The 15,592-nt window shown below is 53.6% G+C and overlaps 1 protein-coding gene across 1 annotated transcript; it reads right to left on the reverse strand.

Annotated features, from left to right (window-relative positions):
• Positions 1-1,415: 1,415 nt before the first annotated feature.
• CACNG1 (calcium voltage-gated channel auxiliary subunit gamma 1) lies at positions 1,416-10,720 on the reverse strand. The gene is made up of 4 exons (XM_059670048.1): positions 10,369-10,720; positions 4,641-4,715; positions 2,626-2,763; positions 1,416-2,164 (listed from the first exon to the last, which is right to left on the reverse strand). Exons 1-4 carry the CDS (start codon positions 10,601-10,603, stop codon positions 1,938-1,940), a joined length of 675 nt encoding a protein of 224 aa, XP_059526031.1. The 5' UTR covers positions 10,604-10,720; the 3' UTR covers positions 1,416-1,937.
• Between the last annotated feature and the right edge of the window lie 4,872 nt (positions 10,721-15,592).

Raw genomic sequence — 15,592 nt, forward strand, 5'->3', positions numbered from 1 at the left:
CAGGACTCTAAGGTTGTGGTGACAACCGCCCCCCCCCCCCCCCCCCCCCCCGTCCTCCATTTCTCTGGAGGGTTAGCAGGACCGCACGGTGGGTGAATAGAGAGGCAAAGTCTCATCCCAGAGCAACAAGCATTTCCAGGAGGTTGGCTCTCTCACATTGAGGCCAGACATTCTTGTCAGGAGCAAAGGGAGACAGTATCGCCCCTGGAAACGGCAATTACCTTAATGAACTTGCTTCACCCAGAGGATCGATGCCTTGTGTGGGGATTAATTAAGGCCTCGGCGGCTGCGCTTGAGTGAGACGGGGAATGAGGGCTCGAGAGGCCGTGGGCAGCGCCACCCGGCCGAACACCAGTCCTGGGTTTAATGGGAATGTTCCACCTCATGGCTTTATTTATACCTGGTCCCCACTTCGGATCCTTTGTGCAAGCGGGCAGGATATGAATTAGAAATGAGTGTGTAAATGAAACATTGGATCGAAATGGGACAAGCCACACTGGCAGGGAAAGCAGTGAAGTAGGGTGTGATGAAAGCCCCAGCCGGCCTGTGTTTCACCTGCTCTTGCTGCCGCCCTGGCCGGCAATCAGCCACGGAAGGGGGGCGGCTGTGTTCTGACCGACGCCCTCCTTGACCAGACCCGAGCCAGGCTCCGCTGAGTCCTCCTCTCGATCCCGCTGTGTAAAGACTTGAGCAGACACTGACATCGTTCCCAACAGCTCAGGGCCGCACCCTAGGATGACCCCAGCCCCCCTTCAGTGCCCACCTGAGAAAACCCCTGAAAATGGGGCCTGTCTCCCGGTCCGCGGGAGGGGAGGAGCTCACTTTGATGAGTGCCAGTCAGCAAACCCAGATGGGTTTCACGTGGACCAGCCCTCCTCTCAGCTTTTTGCAATCTTCCTCTTCTGGGACTCACAGAGCCCCCCGCCCGCCCTCCCTGCTCCCTGTCCTCCCTGGGCCGGCTCCTGCGGGCTGGGCGAGGGCAGCGGGGCTCTGGGAGGCGGCAGCGTGTGAGTCACGGCCCTCCGCGGCGCCCTCCATGTCTAACTGCTAAGCCCCGCTTCCTCATGTTCTCTGCCACGACAACCCAGCATCGGAAATCAGACACTTGTGGCTGTGCGGCTTGACTGCTGTGTTAGCACTTGGACGCCTGGCGGGCCAGCGCTCTGGAAATAAGCCCTCCTATTTTTAACACCCTTGCCTAGTTGGATGGTCTCTGGTTTCTGCCAGAGAAAACCCCAGGGCCCCGAGATGCACGCTGGAATTCAGAACGGTAAGTCTCGGTAAACAGGACCCCTCTCCCCACGTGTCCCCACATGCGTCCCAGAGACCCCTTTCCCTTCTCCTCCAGGGTCCCTGCGGCCCCTGAGCTGCAGTCAGGGATCCTCGTGTTTTCTCGCAAGACAGGAAAAAGCAAGTTTTCAAAGAACTTTTATTTCAAACCACAGTCAGAAAATACCCAGTTAAAGATGCTTCTCCGGCCTCAGAGAAGGCGAGGTCGGGGTCAGCTCACCAAACACAGTGCGTCTTGTCGCCAAGGACCGAGGGGCTGGCTGCTTGCCCCGGAGGACGCCCCGAGCTGGTAATGAGCACAGGGCGTCCCTGATCAGGCTCACAGGACAACGGCAGCCGGCCTATCAGACAGCTGGCGCCGTGGGGACGACTACGAGCTCCAGCGGGAGGTCGGGCCTTTGCAGACACCTGTGCACCTGCTGGGCCCGCCTCCTTCCCACCAAGGGCAGGCCTGGATCATGTCCACTTGCTGGACTCCCCAGGTGCCTGTCGCAGCCCAGAGAGGCGCCAGGGGAGGGGAAGCCGCAGCAGCAGTGTGGGTCAGGTGGGAACAGGAGAGATGTGACGCTCCCGCCTCCTTTCTAGAATGTTCTGGGCTGGGCTTCCTTGGGGGGAAAGCCCTGAGAGTCGCTGGGACCCCAGGAGGGCTAGTGTTCAGGCTCCGAGTCCATGCAGGACTCCCAGGGGTTCTGGGGCATGCGAGGCAGGGAGAAGAGCAGCAGGGCCAGGCCGCCCAGGAAGAGGAGGACGAAGGCAGAGCAGGCGCAGGCGAAGGACCAGGAGTAATAGTACTCGATCCAGACCGTGTCCTCGCTGTCGATCATGCGCTTCACCGACTGCCGCAGGACCTCCACCGAGACGAAGATGCAGAGACCTGAGGGCAGAGCGGGGACGCTCAGGGCCCCACCCGGCCTGTGCCCACCGTCGGGGGGCTTCCGCAGGGACAAGGGGGAGACCTGGCCGTGGGGGAGACTGTCTCGAGACTGGAGGTGCACGTGGGGACCTGCAAAGTGACCCGTCTGCCTGCTTAGCGCACGACTCGCTCAACCTCAGGGTAGCTGCGTTTCTTTCCTTCTTGTGCTAGTATTTGTTTGGATTAATTTAAAATGTGTTAGTGACGGGCATTGCTCTCAGTGCTTGTGGATTAAATGGACAAATTGCCAACACCTCTCAGACCCACCGAGCGTTAGTGAGTCCTGACCGAGTCTGCTCCTGCGTGGAGCCCGGGAATTTCCCCAGACCTACATCTCAAGGTTGGAGGGAGGGTGGGGGGCAGCAGCCCTCACCCCGGACATCGCGCCCCCGGCCCGGGCTCACAGGCAGGTGCCCCCCCACCTGCAAAGGCGTAGAACATGGATGCCGGCCTCAGCAGGTAGTCCCGCTTCTTGGTGAAGGACAGGAGCACGCAGATGGTTCCCATGATGATGAAGACGAGGCTGAAGATGGCGATGGCGGCGGCCGAGATGCTGTACTCTGCAACACACACAGGGGCCGACGGGCACCTCAGCAGTGGCCTCGTCCTGGCCTCGGGTCACCGCTGGCTGTGCCGCCAACCGGGTGAGTGACACCACCATGGGTTATGATTCCCATTGCACATGTGGGAAGACTGAGGCCCCGAGAGAAGAAATCACTCAAGTCGCACACGAGTAGACTCAATTCTAACTCCCGGGCTGCACGAAACTGCAACCCCTCCCCCAACCTCCCCACCAGGCAGAGGACTGGGAAGGGGCAGGAGGCACATGGCTGGAGGCCTTTCTGGAGCAGAAACTTCCTGGGTGACAGGGTAGAAAGCAGCAGGCACTCGGTGGAGGGTGGTCTGTCCTGGGCTGACAGCAGCCTCTGGAAGGTGGCTTGTTACAGAGGATGGGCGTATGTGTGTGTGTGTGTGTGTGTGTGTGTGTGTGTCAGGTGTAAGCTTTGCGTGGTGTGTGTGAGACAGGTGTAAGATTTGCATGGTGTGTGTGTGCATGTGTGTGTATGTGTGTGGTGTGTGTGACAAGTGTAAGCTTTGCATGGTGTGTGTGTGTGACAGGTGTAAGATTTGCATGGTGTGTGTGTGGTGTAAGATTTTTGTGTGGTGTGTGTGTGTGTGTGTGTGTGTGTGAGACGTAAGATTTGTGTGGGGTGTGTGTGACAGGTGTAAGATTTGCATGGTGTGTGTGTGGTGTTAAGATTTTTGTGTTGTGTGTGTGTGTGAGACAGATGTAAGGTTTGTGTGGGGTGTGTGTGTGTGACAGGTGTAAGATTTGCATTGTGTGTGTGTGGTGTTAAGATTTTTGTGTTGTGTGTGTGTGTGAGACAGATGTAAGGTTTGTGTGGGGTGTGTGTGTGTGACAGGTGTAAGATTTGCATTGTGTGTGTGTGGTGTTAAGATTTTTGTGTTGTGTGTGTGTGTGTGAGACAGATGTAAGGTTTGTGTGGGGTGTGTGTGTGTGACAGGTGTAAGATTTGCATTGTGTGTGTGTGTGTATGTGACAGATGTAAGATTTGCATGGTGTGTGTGTGAGACAGGTGTAAGATTTGCATGGTGTGTGTGTGTGACAGGTGTAAGATTTGCATTGTGTGTGTGTGTGTAACAGGTGTAAGATTTGCATGGTGTGTGTGTGTGTGTGTGTGTGTGTGTGACAGGTGTAAGATTTGCATGGTGTGTGTGAGACAGGTGTAAGATTTGCATGGTGTGTGTGTGTGACAGGTGTAAGATTTGCATGGTGTGTGTGTGTGTGTGTGTGTGAGTGAGACAGGTGTAAGATTTGCATGGTGTGTGTGTGTGTATGTGTGTGAGACAGGTGTAAGATTTGCATGGTGTGTGTGTATGTGTGTGTGTGTGACAGGTGTAAGACTTGCCAGAGTGTGTGTGTTAGTGTTGCACTGGAATATAAGGATCTACCAGAGTGAGTGTGTGCGCACGTGTGTGTGCCTGTGTGTGTGCATGCCCACACTGTGTGCCGCCGTTCGTACACGTGCAGGTGTGGATCTGTACCCATGACGGAGGGGTGCATGCGAGCTCCATGGCTCCTAGAAGACCCCAGGGCACATGTGCTCGGGGCTCCTGGACTCTGATGCGTCTCCCCCCGCCCCCTGCCCTCCTGATTCTTGGGGTGTGATCGATGGCGTGGGAGGGAATCAGTTCCCCACAGACTCTGACCCGCCAGCCGGAAACCCGTCCCAGGGATGGTGAGCGCGTGTCCCATTGCCCCCGCCCATGGACGGAGGCTGGGACACACCGGGGTGGCAGGGCTCCTCTCACCAGGCGCGGGGAAGTCGGGCTTTTGCGCCAGATGATTTCCTGCCTCAGCGGTGTGACCGCAGTCACTTCTCCCCGCCCTCCTGGCTTGACGCCCTGGGCTCACCTTTCTGAGTGGTGAATTCAAAGATCTCTGAGCTCTCGCCTGGGTTGAAATGCCGGAAGTAGGAACAGTTTTTCTCTGCAAAGGAGGAGACAACCTGTGAGGTGAGGGAAAAGGGCCCGTAGCTGAGGCAGAGGCTCGGCTGAGAGAGGGTGGTGTGATCCCACCAGGGTGGGTGGAAGGGAACCTCTGGGCTGGTGTCTTCTCCCCAAAACCTCACCCTGGGCTGAGACAAATACCTTTCTCTGACCCTAAGACCAAAATGTCACCAGGTTAAGGGGGTTGCATAAGAGGCTGGGAGATCCTCGGGGAGCCAAGGCTGATTGAGTCAAAGGTACAGACAGCACTTGGGGACTGAGCCCATTAGGCAGATGGGGTAACTGAGGCTCAGGGCTCAAGTCATTTGTCAGGGGGGACAGGATACATGGTCAACAAAAGGCTACACAGTGGTTCGTCCGATGATATCTGCCAGGGACCTTGGCCAATGTCTGGAGACATTTTTGCTGTTACAACTGGGCAGGGCTGCTAGTGGCATCTGGTGGGTAGAGGCCGGGATGCTGCTACACATCCCTCTGCACAGAACAGCCTCTTGCATCATAGAGTTCTCCAGCCCCAAGTGCCAGTAGCACTGAGGTTAAGAAACCCTGGATCCCACCGAAGTCTAGAGCTGTGTGTCTCAGCACCAGGCCCACCCTGACTCACTGGCTTTTCAAAAGCTTCCCAGGAGATTCTGATGATCAGCCACATTGGGAAGCCCTGTGCCAGGCCCCTTCAAATGCCCCGCAAAGTGCTCTTCTGAGTGGGCCACCTGGAGGGACTTGGGTGAGGGCTAGAGAATCCATTCACGGGCCAAATGTGACCAGCAGGTTGTTTCATCGGACCCTCGACACCCGTGGCTGCAGAGGCAGCCCAGCCCAGACCTTCCCCGGCCGGCTGCTCGGTCTCCCTGGTAACTATCAGGAAAGCGGAAGAAGACCTGCGGACAGTAGGATGTTCTTTGATGGGGCAGCAGAGGAAGGTCTCAGAACAAAGAAATTCATGCCGACGTTAAGTATAATTTCAGGCATAATTTCTCTTCCGTTTTTCCTGTTCATCTCTCCTGTAACTAGACATACTATCAAATGAAAGGATAGTCCTATTGCATATTGAATACAGGTTAATATTATTTACTCTTGATTTAGGAAGTCGATGATTGGGTTATTTTATACTATCTTGTTTCTTTAAGAAAACTAAATCAAGTTGCTTTTTACTTGTGTGAGGCCCTTTATTGATTGCTTTTTCTTTATTGATTGTTTAGAGCCTCTGGCTTTGCATTCATTTCTTGACCTTCAGGTTGTCTTTGCATTTTCTTTTTTTCTGTGAGTCCTCACCGGAGGATATTTTTCCTTTTTTTTTTTTTTTTTTTGGAGAGAGTGGGTGGGAGCGGGGAGACAGAGAGAGAGAGAGAGAAACATCAACGTGTGAGAGAGACACGTCTATTGCTGCCTCCTGCACATGTACCGACCAGATTGAGCCTGCAACCAAGGAACAGGCCCTTGACCAGAACTGAACCTGGGACTCTTCAGTCCGTGGGCGGAAGCTTTATTCATTGAGCCAAACAGGCCAGGCTGTCTCTGCCTTTTCACAGGGCCACTGATGGAGACGCACCCGAGGTGGGTGCAGGCTTCCCTCTATCTGGCCCAAATCCTCTCATTGCCCCCGAAGCCTGTGGCCTCCCACTCCTCCCTCCTCCCCCACCTCAGGGTCACCGCTGCTCCCACGGTGGAGGAAGGAAATGGCCCCTGGAGACCAAGCCTGGCGTAGTGAGCAGCAGTGAATGTTCCGAGAGGTAAACCGCCCTCTCTTTGAGCTTCTATATTTAAATCGCTTTCCTTTTTATCTGAGTTACCTGGGGTGCCTGACACCGGTAAGTGGTGATGTCAGAGTCGAGCTGCTCTTTTCTCTCTCACAGCTTCCGGGGCTGTTTTAGAACATAATGCAGCCCTCTCATACTTGTTAGATTGTTCGCTATAGATTGTCTCCTGTCACTGCTTCAAAATGGCTGTGCTGTGTCCTAAGTCACCACAGGCCTCTCTCTGGACAAAGGAACATTCTGTTTCATTCTATAAGGGCCAATTTCAGGCGTCATTGAAAACCCTCTGAAAAGAATTGATTGAATTCAAGTGTATTTCACAGTCAGCTGCTTCTGTGACTACTCGCCATCCTCCAGTTAAAGGCGTTTGGAGCAGGGAGAGGGCGGGGCGGGGGGAGGGGGCATGGGATGAAGGCCCAGCTATGGGCGGTTCCGGGGTGCCGAGGCTACTCTCGCGCAGGGTGTGTTCGGGTTGTCAACCCCAGGAGATAGACACCAGGCCCCATTCTGGACAAACCGCTGCTGCCACTAGGCACTTGCTCAAAAGCTTTCTTAGCTCAGACACGGGGGGAACAGCATGTCTGGGAAGCCAGCCTGTGGATTCTGGGGGGTGGGGGGGATTTTCCCCTCAGTGGCCCAGGGGCAGTGTTCCTGTCCCTCCCCTCCCCAATTATATGCTCTCACACATGGCGAGGGGCACTCAGTGGGCAGGGCTCCCACTGAGGACATCTGGAAGTCTCAGCTTCTCTCTCACATGGCTGAACTTAGGGCTTGAGGATGGACAGGCCAACCCTGTCCCCTCTCTTGGACTTAGCACGTGAGGAAGGCCTGGGAGGGGCATAAGCTCGGGGCCCCATGGCTGCCCACTGGAGACCGACCACAGGCTCCTCTGTGGGCCCTGATGGCCCCAGCACGGGTGGGGTATGTCAGACCCAGTGCTCAGTCTGGACACTTCCGGCAGCAACAAGATGCTCAGTTAGGACCAATCAAGCCAGGCCTCTGCCACTGTCGCTCAAGACTTGCCCAGCATCCTGCCATGGTAATTGTGTGAATTCGGTCAAATTACTCAACTTCTCTGTGCCTTGTTTTCCTTATCTGTAAGATGGGATGATGATAATAGTATGGACCCCATAGAGGATTTTGTGAGAATTAGATGAGCTAAAATATATGTCATCCCACTGCCTCTGACCTTCATGGTTTTAGGAGGAAAAGTAGCTGTTTTTCTTAGTTAGAATTTCTTATATATGATGAGTCACTTGTTGCTCTCACAAGAGTCTGTCTTTATTTTTGGACTTATCTACCTTTTGAATTATGATGTGTCCAGATTTTGATCTATCCTACTTGGAGTTCATTAAGCTTCATGGGTTTCTAGATGAATGTTTTCCATCAGATTTGGAAAAATGTTGACCATTATTTTTCATATGGACTTCCTGCTCCTCTCTCTCTCCTTCTTCTGGGAGTACCCTTAGGTGTATATTGATACATTTCATTCTATCCCATAGGATCTGTTAATTTTTCTTCATTATTTCTCCTGTCTGTTTCTCAGACTAGCTAATCTCAGTTGACCTATCTTTAATGTCATGGATTTGTTCCTCTACCTGCTCAGCTCTGCTATTGAACTCCTCTGGTGAATTTTTTCATTTCAGTTATTGTACTTCTCAACTCTAGAATTTCTATTAGACCCTTTAAAAATAATTTTTATCTTTATTCTCTACTTCATGAGACATCATTCTTAGCACACAAGGAAGGCCAGTGGTTTCTTCTAATTCCTTGAATATATCTAAAACAGGTGACTTAAAGTCTTGGTCTAGTAAGTCCAGTATCTGGGCTTCCTTAAGAATCTATTATTGACATTACTTTGCATGTCTTGAAATATTTTAAAATTTAAATTTAAAACTGGAAAATTTAAACAATATAACGTAGCAACTCTAGAAATCAGATTCTAACCTTACCCAAGGATTGTTCCTATTTCTGTTTGTTATTGTGGTTTATTTAGTGACTTTCTAAATTAATTTTGTAAAACTATATTCTTTGTCATGTGTGGCCACTGAAACCTCTGCTCAGTTAGTTTGGTGGTCAGCTCACAGAGATTTCCTAAAATTACTGGAACAAATACATCTCCCAGTATGTACTGAGGGGCTCTGTGCTTAACGGAGTGTGAAGCACTCCACTAAGCAGTATACATTTCCAGAGTTCTGAAAAAGTTTATTCTGATCATTTTCGCCAATGTTCACATTGTTTTTATGGAGAGGAGGATTTTTGGAGGTTCTTACTCTGTCATTTTTTTTTTTTCTGATGCCATCCAAAGTTAATATGTAAAACACTTAAGACAATGTCTGGCAGGTAGTCCTCTATTTGTGTTTGCAGTTCTTATTATTACTGTTATTAATAATACATAAGGACATTGTATGCCCTAGCCGGTTTGGCTCAGTGGATAGAGTGTGGGCCTGAGGACCAAAGGGTCCTGGGTTTGATTCTGGTCAAGGGCACGTACCTCGGTTGCAGGCTGCTCCTCGGCTCGGGCCCTGGTTGGAGCGTGTGCAGGTGGCAACCAACCGATGTGTTTCTCTCACATCGATATTTCTCTCTCTTTCCCTCTCTCTTCCACTCTCTCTAAAAATCAATGAAAAAATATCCTTGGGTGAGGATATAAAAAAAAAAAAAGGAACACGTATGAACGCTGTCCATCCCTCCAGGAAAGTGGTCCTGGAATGCACAGGCAGGGTGGGGGGAAGGAAGAGATGTTCACGTGCAAGAAAGGAGAGGGAGGAGTCAAGAACACGCAGCAGCAGCCTGTTGGGGGTAAGGCTGTGCTCACAAGTATGCTTCACTCAGGATCAGAGTGAGAAGGCACTGAGATGGACTGACCAGGTTCAAGGCCAAGCCGTGCCTGCTGGTCCCCAGTGGCTGGCTCAGCCACCTGTTGCCAGCCTGCCTCTCCCTTGTATAGACTCAGCTCGCCGCCCTGCTCCTCGGCTCTGCGAACTCACCAGACTTTAAAAGGCAGATGCCTCCCAGCACAGGTGGGCATGACCATCCCAGCGCGTTTCTGGAGAAGCTGCCCTGCCCTGCCCTGCCCTGCCCTGCCCAGCCCAGGGGAGTTGGCTGGATGAAGCATCTGTTTACGGGCGTGCTCAGCAGTGGCCGAGGGGCATGGGCATCTGGGCCATGTGATACCCGTGAAGCACATGCTCATGCCATTTAAAGCCCTCGGCCCGGGGACTCGGTGTTTCCAAGACAGCTGGGTATTTATGAATCTTCCGAGTGTCCAGTGGGAATGAGCAAGGCGGGAGCCAGCGGGCGGGGAAGGAAGAAGAAAGAGGGGAGAGGGAGAAACAAGGTTTGGGCTCCTCTGTCCTCCCCCCCACACTGCAAGGTTTTGGGGGACTTGGCCTTGGCTCCCTGGAAGGGGAGGTTTCAATGAACACCCAGTCCGATAACGGAATAATTCTGAACGCCAAGCGGGATGCCGCACTCAGCCTGGTCCATGCCGCCTCGGAGTGACATTTGTGAGCACGGGAAGGGACTTTGCGTTGCTGAGCCCAAGCACCAGGGGAGGAAGCAGAGGCTGTGATGGGCTTTGTCTCCCTACCGCCCCGCCAATTGTCACGTTGGGGGTCACGGGTAATGTGTGATTAGAGCGGGCTCTTTCCTGAGCTTGTACTGTATTTACTAGGGTCGCAGAGGGCTGTACGACTGCAGGGAGACTAGTCATCCCGACCCCGGGGGTTCTATGCAGGGAGCTCCCCTCGCTGTGGCACACAGCCTCATGCAATTCAGACCCCCTCTCCCGGGCACAGAGGGCTGTTCTGAGCCACTTTTCCGGAAGGAACAAACAAGGACAGGAGGCAGGGAGGGGGGACAGCGTGGGTACGTTACCCCCAGGCAGGGTGATGGGTCCGCAGCTCTTGTCCTTGCTGCCGCTCACGATGATACTCTTGGTGCAAATCCGCCAGAGGCCGAAGTGGGCTGCCTCGCAGACGGCGCTGTGGTGCTCCACCTGGGGGCTCAGCACGGCCCAGTGGTCGGTCACCACGGCCACCATGGCCAGCACGATGCCCACCAGGATGCAGAAGAGCGTCAAGCGGACCTTTAGCGTTCTGGTCTGGGACATGGTGGTCGCGAAGGAGTGGGTGCTCTGGGCAGGGTCGGGTGGCAGTGTCTCCCCGGGCAGGTGGCGGCCGGGCTGGGGTGGTGGCCGCAATTATGGTGCAGAGGGGCGAGGCTAAGTTTAGTGTGCTGGCCGAGCCAGAGGGGGCTGGCCTTGGGGCTGAGGGCCACTTGACAGGGCTGAGCAGCTGCCCACACGTGACAGGGGCCTGAGGGAGGCTTCTATTAATGCACATGCACAGGCGCGTCACCGTCACCGAGGATGACTTCGTCTCAGGTTTCAGGGCTTTCTTACCCTCTTGGAGCCAGAAATACCCCAGGGAGGGGTGGGGGGGGGGAGGCTCTAGCTGGTGACTGGAGACCTGTTGGAGCACCTGCTCAGGATGCCTGACATGAGCGGGGACGAGGGACACCGTGCAGCTGAAGGTCACGGCCGGGCAAGGGCGGAGACCCTATGGCTCAAGGGGCTCAACCTTCCGTTCTCACACTGGGCAGCTCTGTTACCAGAGTGGGGCGAGTGGGTCCTTGTCCAGGAAGTCTGGGGGACCCAGGGTCATGCCTAGAGACAGCGTGGGGCTCCCCTGCCCGGGGCTTCCGGAGCCCACGACCCAGGCAAGAGCTTGAGCCCTAAGCCCCACGACATCCCCGAACTACAGGGAGCGAAAGTGGCTCCTGGGCCAGCGGAGACCCGACTCTGCCCAGCGTGGGAACGTTGTTTTCTGTTCAATTCTCCCATCCTCCCAGCTGGGCCCAGAAGAAAAGCAAAAACCAAAAAAACAACCGTCTGGGGCAAGTCTGTGACACCGTTCCGATCCTCACACGTCGAAGAAAGGCCCTCAGAGGATCGGGCATCGGCTGTTTTTGCTGTAATGGTTTAGTATGACCTCTAGGAATGGCAGGGGATACAGGTTTTCCAGTTATGTTTATATTCACAAAACAGCTCTACGTAAGTCAAAAAGAACAGAAGTAAGCTGATTTACAGGTGACGACTAAGAGGCTAATGGTGGGTGGATATAGCAGAGAACTTGTGAAAGTTTGGGGCCAGCTTCTGAGAGGCCTGCCTCCCCCCCCCCCCCCCCCCCCCCCGCTCTGCCGCTAGCCGATCTCCAGGCCCCGACACACCTGGGGTTTGTCTCCTCTTCCTCAGGTCACCAGGTGGCTTGCTCTGGGTGTAGCTGAGGCTGATGCACGGCCAGGAGTAGACCCTTGAGATCCTGGCCTCAGGGTGACCGTGCTTAACGGAAAGATGGTCTGTGTGCGGAGAAACACGCGGGGCCTGGCCTTGGACTCACAGACCACTGATCATAGTGATGGCCGTAACAAGAGCGGGTCCTCAGTAAGAGCTTACCGTATCCCAGGCCCTCTGCTGAGCTAATTTTCACACCTTCCCTCGGTGAGTGGGCAGGTCTGTGCCCAGCAGGGTCCTGAGTCCGTCAACCCAGCCAGCAAATGCATTAGAGATGGATGGCTCTTCCTTTCCAAGTAGTCTGTGTGTAAGCCTAGCACGAGGCTGGCAGCACCAGGGACTGTAGGCAAGTCTATTCTTCTTCCCGTTCAATACAGGTCCTTTAAATAGAACCTCCCACTGCCAGGCTTCCTGCTCGCCCCCCCCCCCCCGCCCCCCTAAACCCTCCGCTCCAGGGCCTTATTGGGCCAAGAAGGGGGCCCTGTGGATGCCGGCATTTGCTGGGAGCTGGGGCTGGATACCGTCAGCATCCTCCACATCAAGCATGTCAAACTCGCGGCCCGCGGGCTGCATACAGCCCACAACGAATGTTTTTGCGGCCCAGCCAATATAACGGTGTGAGCAGTTATTTACAATTATGAAAGGAAATATGTCTCCTGTCAGATCCAGAATTACTGACATTCACCTTGGGTCAGTTTTGAAAGTATTCACTCCGAACAAGATTTCCCCTGAAGTAGGAAAGACAGTAGCAGAGAAGAGATGCCAAGTGTCAGGAAGAAAACATTAATTTGATCATTGTTCTTTTTTTTTTTATACTATACTTTTCGAAACAAACCCACGTTTCTATGAAAACTGAAGCTTTTGTTCTTTTGCGGCTCACGTAAACTTAAACCTCGTTTACTTGGCCCGTGTTAGCCTTTGAGTTTGACATGCTTGCTCCGCATGGTCCTACCCTGTCCAGGCATCAGGAAAGACAGCTCCTTAGGGAGTGGGAACCAACCTGTTCCCACTGGAGTCGGCAACCTCAGGGTCAGATCCCTGCCCTGCTGGCGTCCAGCTGTGTGGCTTCCAGCCAGTCATCAACCTCTCTGAGCTGCCCTCCCCTCAGTTATAAAATGAAGGCAGTGGCGCTGACTGGGAGCTGCTGTATAATTAGAGATAATGCATTTACCAGCTTCGCTCAGGGTAGGTGCCATGGACTGAATAATGCCCCCTCCCCCCCCGTTCATATGTTGAAGCCCAAACCCCAGTGTAATGGTATTTGGAGATGGGGCTTTGGGGGGTAATTAGGTTTAGATGAGGCCATGAGGGTGGGGCCCTCATGATGGAATTAGTGCCCTTAAGAAGGAACACCAGCAAGCTTGCTGTCTCTTTTTCTCTGCGATGTGAGGAAGAGAAAGCCAGGAAGAAGACTCTTCCCAGCACCCAACCATGCTGATCTAGGACTTCCAGCCTCCAGAGCTGTGAGAAAATAAATTTTGGTTGTTAAGGTCATCCAGGGTATGGTCTTGAGCCCGAGCTGACTAGTACAGTCGGCATCCAATCCAAGATGGCTGTTGTTGTTATTATTTATAAACTGAAGATGGATCAGCTTTCTCTAATGGGCCATAAGCTTCTGGAGGGTAGAGATGGCAAGACTGTATTATGTACTCATTCTGGGTCCCTCAGAGAACCCATCGATCTGAGCCCAGGTTGGGATCTTCGTAAATGTCTGTTTAATGACTGATGGATGGAAGGATGGACAGATGGACTGAAAGAAGGAGACAGAAACTCAAGTAATTCACTGCACCAGATGATCCCAAGGACGTTTCTCTGTGGCTCAAGGCCACGGGGACATAAGACACGGCAGCCAGGGCAGCCCTGGGACAGCTGGCACCAGTGGCTGATTTGCCTCCAGGCACCGAGGGACACCCCGGAGGGCACCGCTGTCACCTCTGTGATCAAGTTCAAAAGCCTCCTGAGATAGGACATTCTCTACAGTCTTCAGAGTAGATCCCCACACTAAGCTGATCGGGCGATGTCTGTAGTTTTCTCATCCAGATGAACCAGTTTTCATTTGTCCCAAGAAGGACCAGGCGTACTAGGTTGAGGGAAAACATCTCCCACAGCGGGGCCTCATTCAGAGCTGGGACCAGGGCACGCCTGGGTGGGGGGCAAATAACCTCGCTTTGGCAATGTGCGGATCGAATTTTGAGCTCAGGCTTAATGAGGCTAAGAAATGGCCCTGCGTGACCTTAAGGTACCGTAAAAAAATGGGGTGCCAGCCAATGGGTCCCAACCTCTTTATGCCACTTCGTCTGCCTCCCTGCACCGTTCGCCTGGGGCTCTCTGTTGCATTCGTCTCGCTGCCCCCAATTCCACCCTGTGCCTCTGCCCAGGGGACCCAGAACATGTCCATCCTCAAAGCCAGCGATCATATCACTCTGACCTCTGCTTCCATCATCGCATCTTCATCTCTGACTCTCCTGCCTCCCTTTCTGTTATATGAATCCTTGTGGTTTTATTGACAACCCCGGAAACTCTCCCCCTCTCAACATCCTTAATTTAATCACATCTGCAAAGTCCCTTTGGCCATGGAAGGTGACATATTCACAGGTTCCAGGGATTAGAACTTGGGCATTTTGGGAACTGCTATTCTGCCTACCACAGGCATTGATGTACAACTTGCTTGATCTTCTCTGGCATCGCCTGTAGCTCAGGTGCAGGGATGGAGAAGATGGAAAGTGAGGCTGAGAGAGAGCTGGGGCTCTTCCAGGAGGAAAAAGCGAGAAGGAGACGGGGGCCGAGGGACCTGAGGGCCTCAGCAAGGGTGGGTTTAGATGATGACTTGCCATGTCTGGGCTGGTTAGGATGGCCCTGCTGTCAGGAAGGGTCAATATATTGGGAGAAAATGGGGAGGTCCAGGCCCTGAAGGGCTTGGTGAGGCTGGAAAACAGGTGTAGCGATGGTCAGGAATGAAGGAATTGGGAACACTGGAAGCTGTGGTCTGAGAGGAGGATGACGTCTCTGAAGATTATAGGAGGGGACAGTCAGGGGGGTGATGGCAAGATCCAGGTTGGAGATGAAGGTCAGTGAAGATGAGAAGACCAGATGGCCAAAGGAGGTGAGCTCAGATAGTCAATGGAGGCGAGAAGGTGAGGTGGCCAATGGAGTTGAGAAGACAGGAGAGCTGTGAGGCCAGGGAATTGGAGTGGTTGGCCCTACTGACGTGGGTGTGGCTCAGTTTGATGGTGGCAGGACTTGGGGTACAGAGGAAGGCTTTGAGCCAGAGGCGAAGTCTCTGATGAAGGTGAAGGAAGTGGCCAAGAAAGAGTTGGGGAGATGACAGTGATGAAAAAAGGTTTAGGCCCTCGGAGAAAGCTTTTCCCCAGGAGGGTGGAGGAGTGATAGTTTGGAGGTATCAGCACCCCCATCATTCTCCGCTCCTGCAATATGTCTAAGGACATGAGTTCGTAACCTCCTCTGACACAGACTTCTGTTTCTGAGGTTGCACCGGCTTTTAAACCTGGACGCTGCAGGTTTAAAAATACCTGTTTCACGTGTATCTGCCCATCTCCTCCTCTGGAGTCCAGGGTCCCTGAGCAACTCTTCCTCCCCTCTTCCCTCCCCTGCCCCTCATGTCTGGGGCTGGGCAGCCAGGGGTGCTATATCAGGAACCAGTGCAGGGAGGTCTCCCTTCCTCTTCCATCTTATTCCCCTCCCCCAGGTCTCTCCTCTCTGTGAGCTCCACACTAGCGACCCAGAACGGGACAACCTCCCCATGCAGTCCTGCTCCCAGGGCATCTAAGAGCATTCGGGACTTCGTTT

The sequence above is a fragment of the Myotis daubentonii genome, chromosome 16 (genome assembly GCF_963259705.1).
Source record: "Myotis daubentonii chromosome 16, mMyoDau2.1, whole genome shotgun sequence".
In the NCBI taxonomy this organism is placed as follows: Eukaryota; Metazoa; Chordata; class Mammalia; order Chiroptera; family Vespertilionidae; genus Myotis; species Myotis daubentonii.

Bases quoted from the DNA above. Each gene is read 5' to 3' on its own strand.
- CACNG1 (XM_059670048.1), bottom strand. From the start codon at position 10,603: ATGTCCCAGACCAGAACGCTAAAGGTCCGCTTGACGCTCTTCTGCATC. The intron at 4,716-10,368 runs GTAACGTACCCA...CCTCCTTTGCAG, and splicing joins ACCCATCACCCTGCCTGGGG to AGAAAAACTGTTCCTACTTC. The intron at 2,764-4,640 runs GTGAGCCCAGGG...TGTGTGTTGCAG, and splicing joins TGAATTCACCACTCAGAAAG to AGTACAGCATCTCGGCCGCC.